The following is a 25,736-nucleotide window of genomic DNA, read 5'->3' on the forward strand; positions in this document are numbered from 1 at the left end:
TGCCTCTTCCTACTACGGCAGGTAGTCTAGTCGGGGACGGAGGCTGCAGGGAGATTCTAAATATCGTTCTCTGCTGTTAGATGAGCACGCAAAAAAGAGATGGAGCAGTCGGGTAACTTTCAACTTTGACCCCTTCAAGGCCGGGCATAAAAAAATAATAAGAATTTTCCTGGCGACATGCAGAGGCCATCGGCTGGAGGGAGATCAGAGGGCACTGGGGAGGGCGCGAGTGTACGAGACATGAGGAATCAGAGAGGGCCTTCGTGTAAGACAGGAAGGAAGAGAGGGCGTTTTTTTTGTGGCTGACGTATGAAAAGAGAATGAGGGGCAGCGGGAGAGAAGGGGTAAAGCCTCTCTGGCAGCTGGACCATGGTGTACTGGACTGAACGCAGTCTTTAATCCTCCCCATGGCTCTGGGTCGCTGTCCTTTCAAGTGCAGCTGGACTAAACAAACAATAACGGCTCAGCTACTGCAGAGGACTGGACGGCTTTTGTTTTGGGGAAACATGATGTGCATGCAAGCGTTGGAGAGAAAGTGCCTGCTCTCTCCTGCAGTGTCCGGCTCCGAGTGATTGTATGAGTTCTGGCTGCCGTCCATTATTAGGAGGTCAAACTGGACGCAGCTCCTCGTTGCCGGTCCTGTGCTGCTTTCATGCAGACAAAGACAGTGACGTTATTATCGCTTATGTTCAGCTTGGGATTGTGCAGATAAGTTCATATCGAGTGCTTCCCTCACACGCACGAGAGCCAGGCTATTGTAGGTCTGGAGGATTGGCACTGGTCACTCTGGAGCTCGGTCCCCTGTCTCTGGTTGAGTCGTTTCCAGAGGTGGCATGGATTAGATTAACAATGAATGTGGATGAATCTCTATACACAAAACAATTTGCAGAATTTCAATACCGTGTTTTGTCAAAAGAATTAAACACACCGGACACTGAGAGAGCTGAATCCAGTGTGGGAGTGCACATTTTTCCTTCAGCACTAAAAATAAATCTGATTAAATTGGACAACTGGGGCCGTTATCTGACCTCCCACTCTAGGTTTGCCTAACCTCCGGGTCAACACCAAATCATCTCTCATGATATTAAGGATAGATCAGACAAATCCAACCTCCCAGGCAGCACTCGGCTCTGGAGCTGGTACGGACTGACACCAGTGGGAGTAGAATCGGAGGAATCCCACAATCCCATTATGGTTTGTTTATTATGTTTGTGTGTGTGTGTGTGCGGAGCTGTGGGCCAAGAGCTCATAAAGAGCTGATCTGCTGCAAACGTATTAACCTCCGCATAAAAGTCTTGATGTTAAAAGACTTCAGTCCACATGCGTGTTGATGTTGGAGAAATGCAGCGGGATACAAACCCTGCGTCAGCGACAAACACAAGTCTGGTACATTCCCTTTATGCTCGAGCAGCGACACGTGCACACGGCGTAGAAATAAAAATCATAAATCGTTAAATAAAAAAAGTGCCTGATCCCAATTAAAAAGCTCTCCTTCTGCTGAATAGGTGTTAACTGTTACAAACACCAAGGGACTCGAGACTGCGATGTCTGTATTAACGCTTTGAGTCCAGACCAGCCCAGTGTCGTGCGGCTGTAAGGTGGTGAATTAGCTTCATGTAGAAGACCCCGGCTGACCCCCATTATACAGTCAGGGACACATTTAATTAGCGGCAACTCACGTGAAACGACAAAATGTATTAATATTAATGGAGGTTTAATTGAGGTCGTTTCGGTCCCCCGTTGAGGCTTTCAACCTCTAAAATGGCTGACGTGTGATAGCGTGAGGCGAGGGAGCCAACAGACCGGCTTCGCCATTTCGTACGTGACCCCGGAGAAGATGACAACCATCTCCCATAATTCATCGGAAGATGTCGCCTCCTTGACAGATGAGCACGCCCTGTGGGCACATTGTGCGCGTGCGAGGGCAGGTCTGGCTATTTGCGAGGGCAGTACGGCGAGGACGCTTTGGCCTATCCTCCTCGGGATGCAGCGGATTTTTGTGTTGCGTTGTTCGTGCCTGTGTGTATGCGTGAAGTGACGTTTACGTGTGCACATCAAACTGAAGGTCAACTCCAGCTGGATAATTAATGTCGCTGCTTTTTATATAATGTTAAATCAAACCCTGGAACTACTCCCTCTGGAGGATCAGCTGTCCAATTTAATTTAGGCCGTGGAGCGAGTAAAGGAAAAAAAAGCAAGATGCGTGCCTCTACACCCTGGGACAAAGTCGCCTGTACCTTTCATCTTCTTTTATCAACACCAAACAACAGGTAGACACTTTTAGTAATCTGCCCCAAAGGAAAAAAAGATACAGCCTATCACGCAAACTCAGGTAAGGCTTTACAAAATAAACCCCAGGAATCCCTGGTGCCTTTTGCTAAATGAGAGTGATTTCAGTTTCTACTTTTTCATTACAGCATAATAAATACTGTTCACCAAAGGGACAGCTTTGGCTTATTCTAAATACAGAATTTATTTCCCATGGCTATCGCACCATGCATACAGCTACATTAATTTGCATTTATGTGCTGTTTCCTCAAATTAGGTCCCGAATATATACGGATCACCTTGAGAGCGTGGGGTGGAAAAATGAGTGTGGCAGCACTAAACATATCGACATGCCCACAGTTATATAAAACATATATTCTCTCATTTTTCTCCATTTCAATGTTGAATCCCTTCTAAAATGTAATTCATACCATGATACATATTATATTATGCAGCTTGGTGTCATATATGAGTGTTTTTTAGATTGAATTCATCTTAAGACATGTTTAAATACAAACACTATGTATAGAAGAAATATATACACAAGAGTACGTCTGTATGCTAATCCATACTTTCATTCACAAACCATTACTGTGTTGCTTTCTATGGACTCCTCCTTTGATGATTTACATAAGATATGCATTTGAATATGTTTGGGTTAATGGAAGCCACGTGAGGTAATGATCTTGTAAAACTGCACCATAAACAGTAAAAACACCATCACAGTGATATTATTTGTTTCACATCTGTAAGGGCTGTCATACCTCAAACAAATTTCCAGGAAGCCATAGAGGCCTAATGAAGTGTCAAAGGACCAACTCCATAAAGATGACACCTGCCCTGATTTGTAGCTGGACAGACACTGGTGTATGTTCGTAGAAATTTATTTTAATGTTCAAAATCACTGAAATAGCTTGGTATAAATTATGTTCACGGTCTGGGTTTTCATTAAACTGACAACAGCTTAGCATACATGTTGTATTTGATTTACAATGATCAATATTATAAATAATAATATAATAGTCATGTCAGTTCAACCATTCAAAAAAAATGTTGGCAGCAAATATTGGCTATATAATATTTAAATAATATTGTGTTTTTGTGAGGGGGTATCGGTCAGGCAGTTATTTTAATTGCTAGAGTAAATTCAGGTTCCAATTACTTCAGTCTTTCATTATTTCAGGCTGAAATGGACTATTTTCTTCTCAAGTCACCAACACGTTGCTGTGTTGGTACTTAGTTTAATGTTTGGAGAATTCATCACTGATCAGTAATTCATTTGTCCCAGATAAGCATTAATGACTAATTTACTGTCTGGGAGGATTCAGTCGTTTTGAACAGGCAACTGTGTGGTCACCTATTGTGTCTGAAAGGACCCACCCACTCCTCACTGCACCATGACTGCAATAAGCTACGGAGCCGGCTTCGGTGAGAAGATATAATTCATTATACATGTGAATAAACGACTGTATCTGAAGCGGATTTGTATTGTTTTCATAGTGTGACATAAGCTGACAGTTACGAAGCCGAAACTAGTAAAAATCGATTGGTTTCCCTTGTTGTGTAGCAATAGTTAGCTAGCTTACGTCTTTTTGGCTAACGTCATTTTTAAGGAAGTGTTAGCTTGCTGTGGTTCACCAACGGTTAAAGGGTTCTGGGTGTAACATTATCGGACGTTCTTGCTGTAAATCCGGTTGAGCATATTACAATCACACTGAATTAGATTTAACAACTCTGAGGATTGTCATTGAAACAATCCGGATGTACGAACTGAGCGCTCATTGGACGCAGGAGCCACGCTGAAGCTCCCCATTGGTCAGAGGTGGTTTTCCTTTTTGTTTACACTGGATGTGAGATCGCCTTAAACATTGCATTCGGTTTCAGAAAACAACAATGTACCATTATGTTTATGATGACTCGAGTTGCGTCCACCCTCACGTTATAACCCGGAAGACTATGCACGCGGAAAGATGAGTCATTTACTAACACATCAAAACGTGTGAGAACGTGTAGCTCCAAACCTGATTACAAACCGATTCACCTTTTGTTTCTCTGACAGATTAAGCTGATTCGTGATTGTCCACGTTAGCTCAGTCTGTTTGGTCCCTTTGCAGCAGCTAACCTGCATTCTCATGTAAAGGCCAGAAATGGGCTTCTCCTCTGGTGCAAAAAGAAGCTCAGATTTAACTGAAGCCTAACAGAAAGTGAATCGCCTTCTCACTTGGCCTATTCCCTTAATAAACATTGTAAACGACCAACAAGTTTATGGTCTCAACCGTTAAGTTCAAGTCTTAATGACTCATGAATCTCCAAATCAAACATAGGTAGAAAACAAAAACTTTTTTTAACAAACAAAAACTGTCAATAATTGACAGAAATATTTCATTTGGATGACAGACATTCGTTTGGCCAGACGTTAATAGTTCATTTGGACAATTCTCCAAGGCTGCATCAAAGACTACTAGATCCCTCAATATGGTCAGAAATGTGTGTTTACATAACTGTACACACGTGTTACATTTCCTTTCATTGATCTGACGCTTTTATCCGAAGCGACTTTCAATGAGTGCATTTAACCAAGCGGCTACATGTGGACTGGATCCCTGTGCTCCCTCAGTGGGCTTTCTGTGCAATCTGTCACCCAAAAGCCTATTTTTTGCCATATATAAACAGAATTGCGCTTTCCCTCCAACTCATTTGCCACCGACCCCTCCGCTCTTCCCTCAGGCGTGGGCATGAGGATGTGGCTTCTCTGGGTCCTGCTGCTGTCACTGCTGTCTGCAGCGTCTGGGGGTGCAGACTCCAAGGCTGTAACCACCACCCTCACAACCAAATGGCCAGATACCCCTCTGCTGCTAGAGGCCAGGTAGGATTCTGCGCTGCTCGGCAGCAGCAGCAGCCATGTGGCCGGCCTGTGAGTTAAAACTCCCGTCTCACTGATTGAGCATCCTTGAGCCGCCTTTTTTCTTCTTCAGTGAGTTTCTGGCAGAGGAGAGCCAGGAGAAGTTCTGGGACTTTGTGGAGGCCAATCAGAACATAGAAGGAGAGCATGATGGTAAAGTAAACCAGCTTCAGCTGTGCTGCTGAATTAATAATGTGCATGGAAGCAATTGCAGTGTCAGTGTTTGGTCCAAACACTCATGCGAGCAGTAACCCGAAAGCTGTAAACTGTTTTTATTCAGTTTTTTTGCGCCCCTGGCCGCGTAAAGACAGTTAAAGCACAACTTCCGCAGAGATTTATAGACTGTAAATCTAGTTAACAGCGTGAAATAGAACCCACGATGTTGACACATTACTTTTCTTCTTGGTTGACGCAGACACAGATCAGGCCTACTATGACCTTATTGTAAAGAAAGCTCGTGCCTTGCTCAGCTCCGTCCAGGTGAACATGCTCAAGTTCGCCCTCTCGCTGAGAGCCTACTCTTCAACAGTGCACTCCTTCCAGCAGGTACCAAGAGGATGCTTTGATTTTGGGTTTGTTTGTTCTGCACGTGCGTGTGAGGACTGAATGTGATTTTTCTTTTATTTTTAGATTGCGTCCAATGAGCCGCCTCCAGCTGGCTGCTCCGCCTTTTTCAGCGTCCACGGAGAGAAGACCTGTGATGAAGAAGGTTTAGCGGCATTGTTGAAAACCGCACTTTCGAGGTAATTACAAACCCATTCGATTCAGACACAAGGGCGGTAAACCAGTCAAATTGGTACTTTTATATGTCCTCTCTGTCTCTCTTTCAGGCCAAAGCCGTTCATTTTTAAAGGCGATCACCAATACCCGGGATCGAATCCAGAAGCTCCTGTTGTCATTCTGTACGCTGAGTTTGGCAAGGCGGATTTCCAGACGCTTCATCAAGTCATATCATCCAAAGTCTACGAAGGCCTGGCGACTTATGTGCTCCGCCATTACGTAGCTGTATGTCCCACTCACACTTTTATGACACGGTTAACTTTGAATGGTGAACGCAGTACACAATGGCACGACTGCTGCAGAAAGCGAGGATATATACAAATATTTATATAAATACCCAAAATAACTAAAGGGTACAAAATGATTTTTGTCCTTAAATATTCCAGTTTCTTTAACCGGCAAGTCACTTGTATCTAATATATTTATTATCATGTAGAAGTGCTGCACACGCCCCACAACCTAATTTACTGGTTGTACCTGTTGGGGAACATGAAGCACGGAAGTTGAACGTCTGTATTCATTTCTCTATGTATTTAAAAGCAGCCCTGTAGTTTATTCGGCCGCTTCATTTTCACCTGAGATAAAAAAAATATATATTTCTCATGTGGGGTTGAAGTTGAATTGCTTCTGCCGAGCCCATTAGTTTGCTTTCCCGCTGTAATCATGCTAAATTATTCTTCCATTCTGTCTGTCAGCCATGAAGTCTTATGCACTAGTGAGGTCGTAACCTTTTTCCGTTTTACTTCAAAGCTGGGAGGCCAATCAGGGTTACAGTTAGTGTTTTACGACACAGAAGAAGATGTACACGAAGACGTTTACAGACTCTTTTAGAAGCCACAAAAGAGATTGAAAACATTGTTGAGTTCACTGTGAGTGTCGCTGCCATCAAATACTACCGTCGGGGCCTTTTTTAAATTTCATTATCACATTAACAAAACAAGTGGTGCATCGAGGCACTTCAAGAATCTTAAGCACCTGTGAAGTACAACTTCTGCCTCTCACCTTCTTGCTTTGCTTCCTCCAGAATCCGAGTGGAAGGAGAGTGTATCTGTCGGGGTACGGAGTGGAGCTGGCCATCAAAAGCCAGGAGTACAAAGCAAAGGACGACACGCAGGTCCAAGGTACGCACAACGCACACCGTCGACACACACACATGCCCGCCGCGGTGTAAAGCCAGAGGAGTCCTCGCGTGAACAGCAAGTTCGTCGATTTGTGGTTTCAGGGACGGAGGGCAACGCTACGGTGATGGGAGAGAAGGATCCCGTGGACGAGGTCCAGGGGTTCCTGTTTGGTAAACTGAAGTGAGTGACCATCAAAGCTTTCGGGTTGGCTCTGGGAAGAGAACAGATCTATTTCTAAATGAGCCATACGGTCATTTCGCTGTTACTCGCCCTTCGTCTGCTCATCCTTTTTGTTCTCTCACCAGGACAGTTTATCCAGAGCTGAAAGAGCAGTTAAAGGAGTTGAGGAAACATTTGGTGGAAAGCACCAACGACATGGCGCCTCTGAAAGTCTGGCAGATGCAAGGTGGGCCTCCGAATCATAATCTCCTGCAATGTTTCTGTTTTTATTCCGCTTCCTGCTAGAACACTTTGGATGTGTAGATACAAAGATCCATGTTAGAATGACAGCATTACATCCATTTCATGACTTGAAACAAATATGTCTCGTCGGCCCTTTTAACTGCCCGAGTTTAGCGTTTCCTCAGCTTACACCTGCGGGCAGTTTTCCTGTCACTGATGTGTTGAGTGTATCGACGTTTTATGATCCTGTAAATGCGCCCTGCAGGGCTCGAACGGCCCTCTGTGTCCACTGCCGGAGTGAATTATTTCTAATAGCAAAAATCGCATCCCCATCAGCGGCCTACGGTCTATGTAATAGATTTCACAGATTCCCTGCTTCGACTCCCCAATTCTACATGTAGTATTAAGTCAGACTGGGTCGAAACCTGAAGGTTTTATTTTTTAGCAAACATGTCCACCCGACGAACCTGCAATTCAATAATACAATATTTAATACAATAGCCGTGCTTTGACATAACCAGTTTAATATTTAGCTGATAATACTTCTGTGTTTTTACTTGAGTACAACTTAAAAGGCGGGTTCCCCTGAGTATACTGAAATCTGCAGGGTGTTTTATCGATTGATGAAATCAATTTTAATCAGTTTAACAAAGAGAATGTCGTTTTTCAAACTTTTAATTGCCTCAGTAAAAGATCTGAATACTTTAATATCTTTAATGTGTGGAAAGAGTGTTCTAGTCATTGTGGAATAACTACCTAAATGGAGCAATGGTGATCCCCTTGATGTAATAATGAATGATGTTTCTAGTTTTTTATGCACCAATGAAACTTTAAATCGTTGGACTTTACTGTAATGGTCCAGCTTTGATTTATTTCTGTATGAATATTTGTAATCATTCCATGAGGCACAAGAAGCATCCGAGGCTCTAACTAATTACACAGCGAGAATTAGCATCCTGCTCGTTGATGTGCCGCTGCTTGTTTCATTAGTTTGATTTATTCTACTTAATGCACCGATCATTAATGAACAGATAGAACTTAATGTCGGCTTCTGTTGCCTTCAATAGCGAGGAACCCACAATCCACGAGTCAAACTCGCTGCAGTAAAAACGCTGTAAAAGGCCGCGGGCGATCAGCATCCTCTTGATACCCTTTGAGCCAGAATATCTCAAAGACACGAGTGCATTGTCTGATGCAGCATAAAATCCCGTATTCAAACACACTTTCACAGAGGTAAATCTTACATGTATTTCAAACAAAAACAAGTGCCTGATTGATGGGTTTTCTGTCTCCGGGTGGAGGAACGAGGCCTCGCTGACTGTGGCGATTAAAGGAGTGTGAGCGCAGGAGAGAGCCGGTTGAACTGCGCTGTCAAACGCGCCGTGTGGGCATCCGTCTTTATCTCCCGCCCCACCGGGGGCTCGTTATCTCGGCCTGTTTACAAAGAGAGGGAGACCTCCGGGGGCCGGTAATCACACGGGCTCCAACACCATCACGGCGACGCTCGGCGCATTGAGAGAGTCCTCGCTGCGCTGCTCGTCTCCAACACTTCTAAGCGTGCGTTGAGATATTCTTAATCCTGCCCTTTTTACCACATTGTGAGATAGCTTGTGATTAATGGCTCGGCGGTAAAGACAGTGACGTTGAGCGCTTCTTTTAGCCGTGCTAGCAACGCGGCTCCAGGTCCGGCAAAATAACAACCATTATATGGCTTGCCAAGATATTTTTTTACACACACTCATGAGGACCAGACGGTGTCCTTCATGGTGATGCTCAGACATTCAGGTCCGTCTGCAGGATGAAGTGTAATAACCTCAATGCTTTGGAAACCCGAAGGTCTGCTCTATGAAGTGCAGACTGCTCATCCTTTATTTTGTCAAAACTCACTCTTTTTCTGTGCATCTCTGCACCCGTGTGTGTGTGTGTTTCCTTCCTCTCTGCTTTTGTCCACCAATCTCATTCCTATTTGTATTCTTCTCCCGTCGCCACCCACCTTTTTCTTTTATAGATCTGAGTTTCCAGACGGCCGCTCGCATTCTCGCTGCTCCCGCCGCCGAAGCGCTCTCTGTTATGAAAGACCTCAGTCAGAACTTCCCCACCAAAGCCAGGTAAAGAAGAACACGACCCCGCGGTAGCCACAGTAAGACCTTTTAGTTCGCACAGATATCGACGAGTCTGCGGCCTGATAGTTCACTCTTTTCCCCTTACAGGTCCATCACTAAAACTGTGGTCAATTCTGAGATCCGCAAAGAGATTGGTGATAACCAAAAGGTACACGGTTGTTTGATCTCTCCTCTAAAAACCTCTTTCTGAACACCAGTTTGTCCAATGAAAATTCGCGTTTCTCCTGTGAAGAAACTTTTTAACCAGAGAGGACTTGATCAAGAATAAATAATGCAATTAGTTGGGGACTATTTTCAGCATGCGGAGTAACTGTAGGGCTTATTTATGTGTTTTTATTCGTTAATACGTTTTTAAAAGGAAAATAATTGAGCTCTAATAATAATATTAATTATATATTTTATTTTATGTCTCTTCGCTACCTAGACATCCCTTGTCAATAGGGTCAATGCTTTGTTACTTTGGACTTTAAGGGAATTTATTAGGAATGAAGGACTCCAGATGAAGTGGATGGAAATGTCAGTTAACCTTTTTGTTGTTGTTGCATTTTCCTGTAAATGTGTTTAAAATTGTTGCTGCGTTGCATTAGGAACCTGGAGAGTGACTTGACATCTTCACCCTCCCTCATTCCAGTGCGGCTGGTTGTGTTGTCCGGTGGTCACGGATAATTACATAATAAAGTTTAGGTGTTATCCAATCTAATAATAAAGAAAACCACTTGATAGCGTTATTGCATCCCCGCTCCACCACACACATTCCGCCTCAGAGCCGCCTGTAGGGAAATATCTAAAGATGAGAACTGGCCTCCCTGTTTTCCTTTTGTTCCTCTCACCTTTTATTATGTGAGGAATTGTAAACAACATCTGACTGGAAAAGCATTCAGTTCAGCCGTGTTCATGGAATAACTAATCACTCCTTTTCTTGTTGACTATTTTTTCTCACCCTCCCTCCTTAAACTGTGCTCACATTATCTTGGTGTGCAGACAGGAGTTTAGGCGGATGGATGAGGTGGGGGGGCGGCACCAAACGTCCTAATTACTGAGTCGGCGATTCATTCAGCAGTGCGAAATGATTATTGATTGAAGTAGTTTGGACACTTGCATACAATCATTTCTCTCTCTCTCACACACACAAATGCACACTTTGTGTTAATCATGTCTTGTTGTAAATGCAGTGTCAGTAGCATGAATAATCTGATGTCTTTGTCTTCTTGTAATGAGATTTGAACAACTTTGAGGTTTTTTTTACGTGTGCAGACACACGAACACACACAGGTTCTCCGGATCGCGCACACAGTCTTTCTGTGATAATTAGATTTGTTGCGTGGGGGGAGGGGGGGTTTGATGGCTCCAAACAGACCGTCTTTAAACGGATCTGTCAGTGCTAATAAGGGGAGCTGTACGCGTCCCTTATTACGGCTTCATGTTGCCTGTTGTTTCCAGTTGTACGATGTAATTGACTTGGTGACGGCTGATTTTGGCGTGACCGGCTACACTGTGTATCTACTCGGCGGGAGTCTACGGTCTCGATGTGAACGGGATGTTTAGTTGTGTTAACGTTCCCGTCTCTGTAGTTTTTCAAAGGGACTCTGGGCCTGCAGCCTGGGGATTCAGCCCTGTTCATCAACGGGCTGCATGTGGATCTGGACACACAAGACATCTTCAGGTACACACATTTGGTTTAATTCCAGTTTTAACGCATCTTTAACGATTTGTAACTTATTAAATCAAACATTTTATATTAAGTAACATTTAAAATGCTTAATGGTGATAGTTCTGTTTTAGTTCAAATTAATTAATGGTGATTTAATAAATGTGCATGCAAACACATCAGGAGTGCATCATTTAAACATCAATCTACATATGGTTTTAAATATTAAAAGGTTTTACAGTTTTTTACCAAAGGATAGCTAAATTGTTTTTGAATCCTCCATTCATATTTGATCCATTTATATTGCGCAATGGTTGTGTTTCCTTGCTGCAGTTGATGATGAAATTATTTTCCTTAAATAAGGTTTCCTTGCAGTCGATCTGGCTCTGAATCTGCTAATACTGAACCGGAAAAATTACAATAAATATTTTTCAAATGGTAGTTATTTCTGTGAGCTTTGAATTGTTCCAGCTGCAAAAGTGTTCAACTATAGAACGTATATGTCCAAGATGTGTTTTTATTATCTAATTTGCAGCTTAATTCCTTTTAAGCATATATTTTCTTTTTACATTTTATCCATGTTTCTTTTACATTTTTTTCAATATTCAAAAACGCCCAATTACCAACTTTAGGTGATTCTTTGTAATAATACACTTTAAGGCTCTAGGTGCAAGTCATTTGCACGCTTTGTCCGATATGAGCACAGACGTTTCCTGTATACGACCACTCTCGTGTCCCCCGCAGTGTGTTTGAGGTGCTGCGCAGCGAGGCGAGGGTGATGGAGGGTCTGCGCTCTCTGCACATCGACACGCCCTTCATCCACGACATTCTGAAGCTCAACGTGCAGCCCTCCGACTCGGACTACGCCGTGGACATCCGTAACCCTGCCATCAATGTAAGAAAACATGTGTTTGACGGTCCGTTCTTGTCCCTTCACGTCCTGGATAATCCGGCATCACTTTAATGTTGCAGGTGAAAATAGTGGAGCTGGTTTGAAGCGCTTTGAATGCTGCTCGGTAGCTTGTGACATGAGGCAGTTTATTGGGATTTCAAGACATTACATAGATTTCAAATTGTATTACTTGAATCAGAAATGATTAATAGAAAGAACCATCACCAATTGTCGCTCAGGTTGTCCGCTACCTTCAGTAAAATGTGATTTCTTATTGACAATGACCTGTTGTCGGGTTCAGGGAGTTGCTCTCAAACATTTCCTCCTCACTTTCCCTTTTAGTGGATCAACAACTTGGAAACCGACCACAGGTACAGCTCGTGGCCTTACAACGTGCAGGAGCTGCTCCGACCGACCTTCCCCGGAGTCATCCGGCAGATCCGCAAGAACTTCCACAATTTGGTTCGTCAATATCTGAATATCTCTTTGGAATCCAAATGGATCCGACTCATTGTGAAAAGAATATCAACGTTTGAGTGTGTGTGTGTGTGTGTGTGTGTGTGTGTTTTTGATTTGCAGGTGATCATTCTGGACCCCCGTCAGGAGAACGCCGTTGAGCTGCTGAGTGTTGCAGAGATGTTCTACGCAAACAACATCCCGCTCAGGTTTGTCAGCGCCATGTGGGATGTGCTGTGAACCCGTCGGGAGACGAGACGTGAATATTCAAGGGCCTTTTTCAGAATGGATTCCACTATATGCTGGACATCTTGAGCATCTATTGTAAATGTGAAAACATCACTATTCAAGAATGTAAAAAGGGTGCAGCGCAGCTTGTGCAGTGATGCGCGTCGCAGAGTCCATTCTGATTCAAGAGTTTTGTCAGACTCCTCCAGACCTTTGATGCCGCCCCGCATGTGGCGTCTCGTTCAGCTTGTTTGAATGCTGATGGAGCAGACACGGCACACACTCTGCATTTTAACTGTCCAGTGAACACACTCAAGCCTGTTTGTTTGAGAGACGCTGCGTGGTGTGTTTTTAGGATCGGGCTGGTGTTTGTGGTGTCGGATGACGACGACATAGACGGCATGCAGGATGCAGGCGTGGCGCTGGTCCGAGCCTACAACTACATCAGCGACGAGGTGGACAGTCAGAGTGCCTTCGAAGCCGTCATCTCGGTGAGTCGACCTTCCGCAAACGCCGGTGAAGAACTGGTTAAAACGCCTGCTGTGACTTAATGAGACCAGTTTTTACACCAGCGGCTCTAAAGAAACGGTTGGGTTGTTACTTTTCTCTTAATTCACATCTGCTCCCCCTATTCATTTCTTGCGCCTCTGTTCTACCCTTCCATTCCTGTTGTCTTTCGGACCTTCTAGATCTTCAACCGGGTGGCGGTGGGTGGAAAGTTGAGCGTTGGGGATGTGGTGAAAGTGCTGGAGAAGAGGTTCCCCTACGTGGAGGTCAGCAGCGTGCTGGGAGCCGACTCCAGCTACGACAGCAACAGGAAGGTGAGATGGGCTGAATGTGACCTGGGTCACTTTGTGGGTGTCCTCAGTTAAGTCCGTCATTGTTTCCTTTTTATTGGCTTCATGTTACTGCACAGACATGAGATGTATCAGTCTTCCAGTTCATGCCAGAAAGGGAATCCAAAATCCGGTTATTTTTATTTATCTGGTTATTTTTAGAATGAGTGATAATGAAATGAAAAAACACTTTTTGGAACTCGCTCGTTTATTGGATGAGGTTATTCCAAGTATGTGTAGTAACAAACTGCACTTCCCTGTGTTTGAACTGGAGGCACAAGTCCGATCAGAGCTCTGTGAGCTAATAGTCATTTTCAAGTGTTGGAGCCATTATTTTTTTTTAACACCACAAATTGTTTTTGAGGTGGTAAATCTGATGCAAATTAAAAGTAACACCTCGCCGCTTCTCCTGTTTCTCCAGGAAGGAGGTGCGTACTATAAGCAGACGGGGGTGGGCCCGCTGCCTGTGGTCATGTACAACGGCATACCGTACCAGCGCGAGCAGCTGGACCCGGACGAGCTGGAGACGGTCACCATGCAGAAGATCCTGGAGACCACCTCCTTCTACCAGAGGGCCGTGTACCTGGTCAGTCGGGCCGACATACAGTCACTGTTTCACTATCACCTCATTCAACACAGTTTAAGAAAAGGTTTAATCTCGTTGGCTAATGGCTGTAGAACAAGCAACTGGTTCTGTTTCCTGAGACGGAGAACACCGCCATTGAAATTGAAAGACAAATTAGATGAGTGGAAGAACTCTAGATGAAATGTTTGGGAAGAGACTTCAGTTTTACAAGTACTCTATTAGTTCAAGTGATTGATCTTGCCATCCGCATTGCTTTCCTGTTGTAATGCCAGTCCACCACTCTGAGGAGCCTAATGTTTGGATCAGTTTTTTAAATTTCGTTTTCAAAAGCCTTCTGTTTTGTGAGGTCGTAAAGCACAGTTAAGTTATTTACTGCACTAGTTCAAGTGGTGAACATGTTCTTGGTCATCAGCGTGGTTTTGTCCATTTTCACGATTCAAACTTGTAGGAGTAAGACTCCTAAACGGATACTCAAGCATCAGTAATGTGGGTCTTGACTGTGCCCGAATAGGTCGATGCAGCATCTCCTGCACGCCGTCTGGCTCTGCATCCCTTTTAACATCTTGAATCTGTGCTCCTGTGGCTCGCAGGGGGAGCTGGCCACAGATCACGACGTCGTGGACTTCATCATGAATCAGCCCAACGTGGTTCCTCGCATCAACCCCAGAGTGCTGTCCACCAGCAGGACGTACCTGGACCTGTCTGATACCAGTGAGCACACATGCGTACTCTCGTTTTGTGGATCGGGTCGTCACACGTTGTTTTTGAAGTTTGATGTTTTGCACCCAGAAAAGAAAAGTTAATCCAGAAACTGAAAACATTTGGATGTTTTTTCAGCACTTCTTTGTCAGAGTGGGTCTTCTTTTCATCATCAGGTGGCAGTTTGATCGCTGGCTTCACATATGTACACGTGTGAAGTACACGTTCACACGTGTACATATTTGCTACGTGATTTACAGTTCACCCCAATTGGTTTTTTTCGTGTTTTTTTTTTTACTCCTTACAGACAATTACTTTATCGATGATTACGCTCGCTTCTCGACTCTTGACACCAAAGAGAAGAACACTGCTGTGGCCAACAGCATGAACTACATGACTAAAAAAGGTAAGACTGAAGGAGGCGGCCTCATTGACTTCTGGTTTGAGAATCAAACACTTTTGTTTATTTCTACTGAAAATAATTTAGTCCCCTTCAAGTGTAAAATCTTCCTCCGTGTATTCTCCCTCTGTCCTCCTCCTCCTCCTCCTCATGTGATTTATAAATGTCCCTGCATCAGGGATGACCACCACCAACAGGCATGGTAATCGCCCTTTTCCTCCACATTCTTTCACCTCCTTCTCACTCGCTCTTTTTTTCCTCTTTTCTGTGAACTACACTGCCGCTCGTGTTTAGATGGATTTGTGAATCCGCCATCAGTCGTCCGTCTGTGTTCCATTTCTCAGAGGAAACAAATCACTGATCAAGCATGTGAGGGTTGTTTTTTTTAGGGCCTGAGATATAAGCACCTCCAACTGTGTTTACACGATGCTCGCTTAGTTCTAATATAGTCTCTTCCCCTTTTTTTCGAAGAGCATGTGCTATTTGTTCCACCTGCATGGAGAATGAGATGTTTAGAAGAAAAAACCTAACGCTTGAAGATTTTGGGAGAAGATTATTCTAGAAATGTAGACGCTTATATCTTTTTTTTTTTTTCTTGCAGCCCAGTATGCGACCAATGTAGAGACTTTTATCTCTTTCAGCCTTTAAGCCTTCAGGTGTCCCAACACCTCTTCACCTTAGTCTGACGAGCTCTGTTTCTTCCTCTGTGGTTGTCAGACGATGGCTACATCCGCCCTGTGACCTTCTGGGTGGTCGGAGACTTTGACCAGCCCTCAGGACGTCAGCTCCTTTATGATGCCATCAGACATATGGTAACAAATCCATTTTTATATGTGACCTCCTTAGGCCAGACCGTGGTTTAACAGTGTGGGAAAGCCGGGCCCGTAGTGAAGCTTTAATCTTTGAGTTATTAGCCGAGCGCTGACTCAAGTCATTAAAGCAGCACCATCCCTCCCTCATCGAACAAAATGGTGTCATGCTGAGTCCGCTAATGCTGTTATATATTTATATTCAATGTGGGACCCCTTTACCCCAGATTCTCTCTGCGCATTAGGCCACACCTCTTCGGCGGTGCTCCAAGCCCGTGCACAAAGCTTTGCTTTGTACTCTGTAAAAAATCACTGCGTTCTCACAATTACATTTTTGTGCAGAGAACAAATGAAGAATCTTTTTGTTTGTAAAACAAAGCAATTTGCCTTAATTATGATTGTTAATGTCTTGGTATTCATTTTAGCCCCACTATCCTGCAAAATGTAGAATACAAGTTAAGCCAGTGTAGGTAATAGTAAAATTAAATAGGGTAAAAACAATAATACAATTTTAGATGTCCCCAAATCAAACAAAACAGTAACATACATTACTGTTACAACTTAACACAATAAAAACCTTCCCAAATGCAAAACTCCGACCGAATTTCCCAGTTTGAAAAGGTGTGCCGCATTTGAGGAGGATATTGAGAGTGTCCCGTGGGGGAGAGCCTCAAAGACGAGGGCAGGAGCGCTGACGGCTCACGTCTCCGTGCTAGTGAAGCGAGCAGATGGTGCGGTGAGCACCCGAGGGCCTGCGAGTAAGTGAAGGTGTGCACCAATGAATAAAATCAGGAAACTACCACGGGTCCTAAAACTGAGAAGCAGAATCAACCTTGACCAGAATATCTCAAAGTAGAATCCCAAGTAGATTGTGTGTATAAATAAATTATGTGTTCCTATGTGTCATTACTCTGCTCTCAAATCGCCGACTAACACTCCCTCGCTCCGCAACAGAAAACCAGCAACAACGTGCGACTGGGGACCATCAACAACCCGGCGGCGGCGCCGTCGGAGGAGACGAGCCGCGTGGCCCGAGCGATCGGCGCCGCCATGCAGACGCAGTCCGCCAACAACGCCAAGAACTTCATCACCAAATTGGCCAAAGAAGAGACCGCCGCGGCCCTGCAGAAGGGAGCCGACGTCGGGGAGTTCGCTGTCGGGGTGAGAAGGCGGGAAGGGGGGAGGAGCCACGGTCCTCCATCAGGCTTCATGACAACTAACGACTTTTATCTCCACATTTTAACTCAAAATTCTCCCCATTTTGTCCCCTGCAGGGCATGGATGTGTCACTGTTCAAGGACGCGTACGAGGGCCCCAAATTTGACTCCCTGCTCTCACACGCGGCCTACTGCCGAGACGTCCTCAAGCTGAAGAAAGGACAAAAAGCCGTCATCAGCAACGGAAGAGTGAGTCAAAGTCTCGTTGCTTATTGACTGATTCTTAAAGAAATGTCATTTATATTCACGGCTCAAATCTGCCTTTTTTTTAGCACCGTTACTGAAGCATTCTAATCACCACTTTTCGTCCGTTATTAGATTATAGGTCCACTCGAGGAAGACGAGTTGTTTAACCAGGATGACTTCCTGCTTTTGGAGAGCATCATCTTAAAAACATCCGGAGAACGAATCAAAAGCAAAGTACAACAATTCGGGATTGAGGAAGACAGGTATTTTATTTAGTCATTGCACCTGTGGCTTTTTCCATAAGGTTAAATCGAGGTGAGGTTATTGGATTCTCGTGGCGTGGCGATGCATCTTAATGCAGATTTTCTCTCAGGGCCAGCGACCTTGTGATGAAGGTGGACTCTCTGCTCTCCTCTCAGCCTAAAGGAGAGGCTCGCGTCGAATATGACTTTGCTGATGACCGCTACAGGTAAAGTGATTCATACCAGCAAGCCTTCTGGCCTGAGGGGACCCTGTTCTCCCCCAGGGGTCATGTGGTTTTCTTACCATACATTTAAAAGTGTTTTTTTCTTTTTAATTGCAACGTACGAGGCAAATCTATATAAAACAGGTAATTTATTGTAAATACAGAAGAAATAGTCATTCACTTGAACCATTGATTTGCTGATGATTGACAGCGCTGTGAAGATCCGCCCGAAGGAGGGGGAGGTGTACTTTGACGTTGTTGCCGTGGTGGATCCGGTAACCAGGGACGCACAGAAACTCGCTCCTCTGCTGTTGGTGAGTTACAACCGTCACCCTGATGGCTCCAGTTGATTTATTTGACCCCGTCCCAACGTTATTGTCTTTTTTTTAACTGACGTCCCCGTCCTCTTGGACATTTCTCCCCTGCAGGTTCTGACCCAGCTGGTAAACATCAACTTGCGGGTCTTTATGAACTGCCAATCCAAACTGTCAGATATGCCGCTGAAGAGGTGAGAACTTAATTTCAACAGGATTGGTCCAATAAACGGGTCTTTCTTTCTCTGGCTAGAAGTCCGTCAAACATCATGGTGCTGATGTCTGTGTGCTCAGAGCTTCTGTTCACTTTTCAAAAATCCAGACGTGTAATTTTAGGGACTCATAATTAAAAGCTCTTGTTTTCAATACCCACATTTTTCTTTTCAGTCCCTCTAACCAGAAGCATTTTGTTAGATGTCGGTTTCATATGATGAACATGTTAACATACTAATTACGTAATGAGTGTAATTATTCTAATGAATTAGTTTTCATCCACGAGCAGCAGGAAACATCTTTTCATGTTTGTTTGGGGACTAAGGCTGCAAATAAATACCAAAATTAAATAATTCTTAAATGTATTAAATTCTAAATGGATTTTTTCAGTTTTAAACTATCTTTAATCCCATTTTCGGATTAAAAAGTACTTAACCGGTTTATAGACAATCAAAAGATTACTTTTGTGGCGGTTGCGTAGTTGATGACTAATCAGTGCGGCTCAGACATTAAACCAGTATGAAAACCATTGAAACTATTTTCATAGTTTTCCAAAACACAATACTGTCTGTTGGGAGTTTGACTAAATTTGTTGTCCCGACAAAACGACACAAGGCACCTTTTCAGCTCGTCTCACACACTATAAACACCGTAAAACCTTTTTAACACAATCTGTCTACAGTTTAATTAAAATGTAACGACGACTCCTTGTGTTTGGTTCCAGTTTCTACCGCCACGTGTTGGAGCCCGAGGTGGTGATTCAGGCCGACGGTAGTTTCTCTCCGGGCCCCTTGGCCAGGTTCCTGGACATGCCTCAGTCTCCTCTCTTCACCCTGAACATCAACACTCCGGAGAGCTGGATGGTGGAGTCCGTGCACACCCGCTACGACCTGGACAACATCTACCTGGAGGAGGTAAAGCCACGAGTCCCTCAGGATCTGCGTATTTCTAAAATATTAGCGTCATATTATGTTTGACACATTGCTGAGGGGATTTCAGAAGGTATCAGCATCCCATTCACGTGTTTTTTCTCCTCATTGTAATCCTCTTTGAGCTTAATTTATTTTAATGCTTGCACATTCAATTGTCTAAAGAGGGTTTGAGTTATTGCTCCTCAGATTTCTTCCAAGGTCTTCTCTTCGGGGAGGACCTTGGGTTCGGGAGCCACTACTAATGTGTTAATGTGTTACAAGCTGCAAGAAGTAAACTCTCCTCGTCGCGGTGGGCCTGCAGGTGGAGAATATTGTAGCTGCAGAGTACGAGTTGGAGCACCTGTTATTGGAAGGCCATTGTTTTGACGTCAGCTCCGGCCAGCCGCCCCGAGGCCTCCAGTTCACCCTGGGAACGGCCTCCGACCCCGTCATCATGGATACCATCGTCATGGCCAACCTGGTGAGTTACGGAGGAGTCTCAGGAAGTGGCTTATTGTGGCAGTTTGATGATATTAGAAAGCTCTCCTGGCTTATTTAGTAGATGTGTTCTAATCGTCACAAACACCGGTGGTCTCTTGTCTCCTGTGCTGCAGGGTTACTTTCAGCTGAAGGCAAACCCGGGCGCCTGGATCCTGAAGATGAGGAAAGGACGCTCTGAGGAAATTTACAAGATGTACAGGTGAGTACATGAGAACTGGCTGCATTGTGTCAGAGGGTTACGATGCCTTAAGAGTTTTTAGATCCAGTCTCTGGGATCTTTCTTGCGTTGCAGCCACGAGGGCACGGACTCGCCAGCCGAGTCTGATGACATCGTTGTGGTGCTGAACACCTTCAAGAGCAGAATCATTAAAGTCAAGGTCAGTCCACCCGACCGCCTGCTACAGTAGCACGGAAGCAGTGGCGGTACTTTCAGTCTGTTGGAAGCCGTAAGCGTGTAGAACAAATACATGTGCATGTACATTGCACATATCGCAGAGACATTTGCACATTTCACACTTTTTGAACAAAGGTACATTTCCAAGACGGTTGCAGGGCTGCATGAGAATTATTTGAAGTAAACAAGCTGTAAACAAATATAAAAAAATTAAACGCTTAAACTAGAGAAAAATTCATGAATAGATCAACAGAAAAAACAAGAAACATTCAGATTTGAAACTTAATTAAACATATTTTTGTTTTCCAACTCAAATTTAAATGAGGTTTTCTCTTTAACACCAAAGCACTGGTGTGTATTCCAAAGGTCCAACAAACAATCTGAATTAATTTTCTTTCTCTCAAAGCAGTTGCAAAGCAAGTTTCTTTTTTTTTCCAAAAAGGTCTTTAATGATTTATTTTCCAATTTATCATTTTGAAAATCGTAAAAATAAAACCTATTTACAATCACAGCCAGACGATATTGAATTGCCACATTTAATGGATGGATTCCACTTTAACATTGTTTAATCATCTTACTTGTTTATAACCGATTGTTGATCAGGTCCAGAAGAAGCCGGACAAGTTCAATGAGGAGCTGCTGAGTGACGTGACCGAGGAAAATGACGCTGGCTTCTGGAAATCTCTGACCAGGTAGAGCGAGTCACTGTGAGCAGATCACTCACTTATTTAGTTCTGGCTCAGAAAATGTAATATTTTTCTTCTTTATTAGTCTGAAATATAAAAGCTTTTTATTGTATGTGTGTTTTTTGTACCATTATAGAACATATGTTTTATGTTTTCAGCTGGTTTGTGAATTAACAAACAAAGTAATGCATTGTCAGTGAACAGAATTGTTAGTGCAGCACTAATATTGGTACCTGCAATTTAAAATTGATATAGATATGCAGAAATAACAATCTAGATGATGTTTGATCAGTGACAGCTGCCATCAACTTTGTGCACAGTCACGGCTCCAACCGGCAAAATAAAGGACGTTTTTAATCAGACCCCGAGGGTGACTTGACTCTGCAATGTGAAGGCAAAAACGCAGTAACTTTAGTTAAAAATATCTTTTGAGGTTGAATAAGATGAAAACCAATATTTTCCCTCGTCTCAGGAGGAACTAAGTCAGTTTCCACTAAACCTCGTCTCTGGAACAGTGCCGTTGATTACTAAATAATAAAACAATGAGCACTGACTCTCTTGTCAAAGAGCTTGATTTATTTTTCTTCTGTAGAAACGTGTTAACGTGAACACTTTGTTTATCTTTCCTTCAGAGGGTTCACGGGGGCGGCAAAGACGGAGGAGTTAAAGCAGGAGAAGGACGACGTGATCAACATCTTCTCGGTGGCCTCGGGGCATCTGTACGAGCGCTTCCTCAGGTGAGCGCCGGGCAAACCAGAGGGGGGTTGTTGTCTCTGCCAGAGTAGATGGGAAGTAACGTGCTGCTTATGGGAGCTCTGTTTCAGCACCTTTGTTCTCCTTGTCGTGTTGCCACCGGTGTTTTTGTCTTTCCTTTCCTCTCAGGATTATGATGCTGTCAGTTCTGAAAAACACCAAAACACCCGTCAAGTTCTGGTTCCTCAAGAACTACCTGTCACCGACGTTTAAGGTAGGATCTTTAACTTGAACGTGAAGAAACTAGCTGGCCTATTATCAAAGATGAGCACAGTGTCCCTGAAGGCCGGAGTCCTTTTCTCACTCAAATCAGCGTGAGACACGACGCGGGGACGCATTGGATCTTTACTCCTGATGAATGAGAAGACCGTTTCTTGGCTCATTCATCACTTTCAGCCTGTTTTTTTGTGATTTTCTTTTCTTTTCACTCTGTTTTTAGGTGTCGGCCTCCTTTTTCCTGCAGAACAAATAGCTTAAGTTAACTCTGATTCCCACTCAACTCATTTCCATACTTCACTACTTAACAGCTCTAGTTCAGTGAATTCAGGCGGTTGTTTCACAGCGGCTGTGTACGAAGCCATTCAGCATGAAGCCCAATGTGAGATTAGAAATGCACAAACACATCTGACCATCACGTGATCGTCCTGGCAGAGATAAAGATAATAATAATAATCTCAGATTAAAGGCCATTAAAACAACTATTCAGCTCAGGTCGGATGTTTGTGTTGGGATGAAATTACAGGGGACAAACCTTTCTTCTGAGCGTGTTGATGAAGGAGTACTTCAATAGCTAATCAGGAGATTTAACAGTTCGGCCGACCCTCTATTTTGTATGTATATGTAGCAAAACGCTTCTGGTAAATTACAGCTAGTCTTAATAAATTCAAATAAATGATTGTAAATTTAAATAGTTTAAATTAGTAAATTGAAACAAGCAAACACATGTTTATCTATTTAACCTCCAGTATTGAAGCATCACAGATTGCTCTCTATTTAGATATTTACAGTATGTTATAATTAATTTCTCGGATGATTCTTCCCTTCTTTTGAGATTGATTACGAATTATTCCTGCAGTAGTTTGTGGTGTTTTCAGATTTAGGAAACGTTACTTTTTGTGTGACCGACTGCTAACAACATAACAGCGTATTGACCATTTACTTGTTTAATTTAGCCAATTGTGTCTGTCTCTACTGTGTGTTCAGTTATTCCGACTGCACCTTGAAAGGCCTTTGGTGTGTAACCATTTTGCAGGAGTTCATCCCCCACATGGCAAAGCAATATGGTTTCCAGTATGAGCTGGTCCAGTACAAGTGGCCCCGCTGGTTACACCAGCAGACGGAGAAGCAGAGGATCATCTGGGGCTACAAGATCCTGTTCCTGGATGTGCTGTTTCCTCTCGCCGTGGACAAGATCCTGTTTGTGGATGCTGACCAGGTTCGGCTCGAAAAATGACATAATTTAATTATTATTATTATTATTATTATTAGATCGCTGGAAAGAGAAAATGTGAAAAAATACAGAACCAGTTTCTGGACTTTCTTGGGACTATTGAAAATTTCAAGAAATTGCATTGCAAGACGTAAACGGTTTAACAACATTACAACAAATCTGATTTGTTTCATGAGCCAAAATGCAACTGACTTCTGTTATTGACTTTTCAACGTGATCTGTCGCTTGTCTCATCCGTCTTTCTCGTTCAGATTGTGCGAACCGACCTGAAGGAGCTGCGTGACTTCGACCTGGAGGGAGCTCCGTACGGTTACACTCCGTTCTGTGAGAGCCGGAGGGAGATGGACGGCTACCGCTTCTGGAAGTCCGGCTACTGGGCGAGTCACCTTGCTGGGCGCCGATACCACATCAGGTACACCCCTGGAAAAAAAGGCCTTTACTCTCCTTTTTGATAAATGGTTGTTACCTTGATACTCATTACATTCGGCGTTCGCCCTCTGCAGTGCCCTGTATGTGGTCGACCTGAAGAAGTTCAGGAAAATAGCTGCCGGAGATCGCCTGAGAGGACAGTACCAGGGGCTCAGCCAGGACCCCAACAGTCTCTCGAACCTCGACCAGGTCCGTCTTCTTCCTTCGCTGTCCACATTTTCATTTTAATGTGCATTTGGGGTCTGGTTCTAAAGAAGCAGGCCGTTTTTTTTTTCTTGCCTATTCATGCAGTGCTGTGAGAAGGCACTGTAGTGAAAACCTTTTACTTTGTATTAATCTGAGATCCAAGAGCTGTTTTTTTGAAGAAGGACCTTTGTTATTGTTAGAAAAGACGTCCCCGATCCACATGACCACGTAACGTTAATGCATCGTACGCCTGCTGACTCTCGCACCTCAAACTCTTGATAGACCCTTTTTTTTTTCCAAAGCTGGTCTGCACATTCCACCTTGATATCATGACGTTAAAGGTTTGAAAAAGACCGACGTGCTCGTTTCCTCGTGGTTAGGCGTCTCTCACTGCTCATCTTCTTTTATTTTCTCTTCTGTAGGATCTGCCCAACAACATGATCCACCAGGTGCCCATAAAGTCGCTGCCCCAGGAGTGGCTGTGGTGTGAGACCTGGTGCGACGACAGCACCAAGAAGAGCGCCAAGACGATAGACCTGGTAACAGTTTGCCTAATAACGGGCCGTGTGCGAGGTGACCGGCAGGTTGTGGATCGCTACCAAACCAAACTAACAACATGGCTCAATTGTCCTGATTTCAGTGCAACAACCCCATGACCAAGGAGCCCAAGCTGAACGCCGCGGTGAGGATCGTGGCCGAGTGGAGCGATTACGACCAGGAGATTAAACGCTTCCAGACCAAAGTCAAGGAGAAAATCAACCCAAACACAAAAATACAGCAAGGCACAGGTACTGAACACAACACACACACACACACGGGCGTAAAAAGCAGCAACACATCTGTTCTAACCCAAACACATTCGTCTGTTTCTCTGCCAGATGTTCACACCGAGTTGTGAGGATCCTGCAGCAGCTGCGATGCGGCGGTGAACTGGACTCTGTTTAAAGAGCCCGACTCGCTACAAGCCACAGCGAGATAGTTTTGTTTTATGTCCTTTTTATAATGTGTGAAGAGGCTTCAGGTGATCTGGTTTTAGCGGTTTTTCTGTACAAGTGGGGGAGACTGTATTTTGTGGAGCAAATCATGAATATATTTGTCTTTTTGTCGGCCCATGAGTTCGCACTGATCCGGATTCTGGTGAAAGCACAAAGGGAGGAGGACCTCATGAAACCTTCCTCTAAATGATAAATGGGTTTAGGGGACAATTAGATAGTTTAAACTGAGTTCATATGGAGGTGAAAAAAAATCATTGATCTTACTTTCAATTTCATTTTCACACCTTAATACCAGGACCGGGAAAAATCTTTTTTATAATCAAACGGGTGTTAATCATCAATCTGCTTATTATCTTACCCAAATTAAACTAGAAAGCAGAATTTTGGAAAGCGAAAACGAAAGGCTCATGCCCACAACACGTAAAGGGAATGTTTATGGAATTTAGAAATGAGTGGCATCACTGTTGGACATGTTTACACTCATCTGGTATTTGACGTGAAAACGATCTACCAAACCAGGAGCCGTGATTGAATCTCGAGCTTGTGGATAACAAATACCACTGTGACTCTCAGGGAAAGATGTTTGAAGCATGAATACGAAGGAAAAGACAAAGCTTAAATCTCTATATAAACATTACATTTGTTTTTTTGGTTACACCTCAATGGATTTGTCAGGATCATCCTGTATAATATTCATTAAATAAAGATCCCCAATTATGTGATCCAGTGTGTTTCTCCAACAAAAATGATTCCGATACCAAAGCTCTGGATACTTTGATCAACTCAATGTGTGAATTTCCTTCAAATCTACAAAACAGCATCATTCTGAGCATAAGATTGATTATATTTCTGCTTGAAATGCCCCAAATAGCTTGATGCAACCCT

The 25,736-nt window shown here is 43.7% G+C and overlaps 1 protein-coding gene across 2 annotated transcripts; it reads left to right on the forward strand.

Moving 5' to 3' along the window:
• Window positions 1-3,503: 3,503 nt before the first annotated feature.
• Window positions 3,504-25,573, forward strand: uggt1 (UDP-glucose glycoprotein glucosyltransferase 1). 2 transcript variants are annotated; one of them, XM_040199342.2, is made up of 41 exons: window positions 3,567-3,696; window positions 4,996-5,134; window positions 5,244-5,323; window positions 5,586-5,716; window positions 5,801-5,913; window positions 6,001-6,175; window positions 6,975-7,071; window positions 7,173-7,251; window positions 7,377-7,477; window positions 9,482-9,581; window positions 9,684-9,744; window positions 11,168-11,259; window positions 11,989-12,139; window positions 12,479-12,598; window positions 12,716-12,801; window positions 13,176-13,311; window positions 13,510-13,641; window positions 14,078-14,242; window positions 14,833-14,953; window positions 15,249-15,347; window positions 15,520-15,543; window positions 16,059-16,153; window positions 17,105-17,311; window positions 17,425-17,556; window positions 17,686-17,816; window positions 17,927-18,022; window positions 18,231-18,333; window positions 18,448-18,527; window positions 19,271-19,460; window positions 19,780-19,938; window positions 20,072-20,157; window positions 20,251-20,335; window positions 20,956-21,044; window positions 21,671-21,775; window positions 21,921-22,005; window positions 23,044-23,226; window positions 23,493-23,653; window positions 23,745-23,859; window positions 24,279-24,395; window positions 24,497-24,644; window positions 24,735-25,573. In XM_040199342.2, the coding sequence occupies exons 1-41, from the start codon at window positions 3,666-3,668 to the stop codon at window positions 24,752-24,754; spliced, it is 4,620 nt and encodes a 1,539-aa protein (XP_040055276.2). In that variant the 5' UTR covers window positions 3,567-3,665; the 3' UTR covers window positions 24,755-25,573. The 2 variants fall into 2 exon arrangements, with proteins under 2 accessions (XP_040055277.2, XP_040055276.2); XM_040199343.2 differs by lacking the exon at window positions 15,520-15,543 and having other exon boundaries at window positions 3,504-3,696.
• Window positions 25,574-25,736: the final 163 nt, after the last annotated feature.

Source organism: Gasterosteus aculeatus, chromosome 15, assembly GCF_964276395.1.
Source record: "Gasterosteus aculeatus chromosome 15, fGasAcu3.hap1.1, whole genome shotgun sequence".
Taxonomy (NCBI): Eukaryota; Metazoa; Chordata; class Actinopteri; order Perciformes; family Gasterosteidae; genus Gasterosteus; species Gasterosteus aculeatus.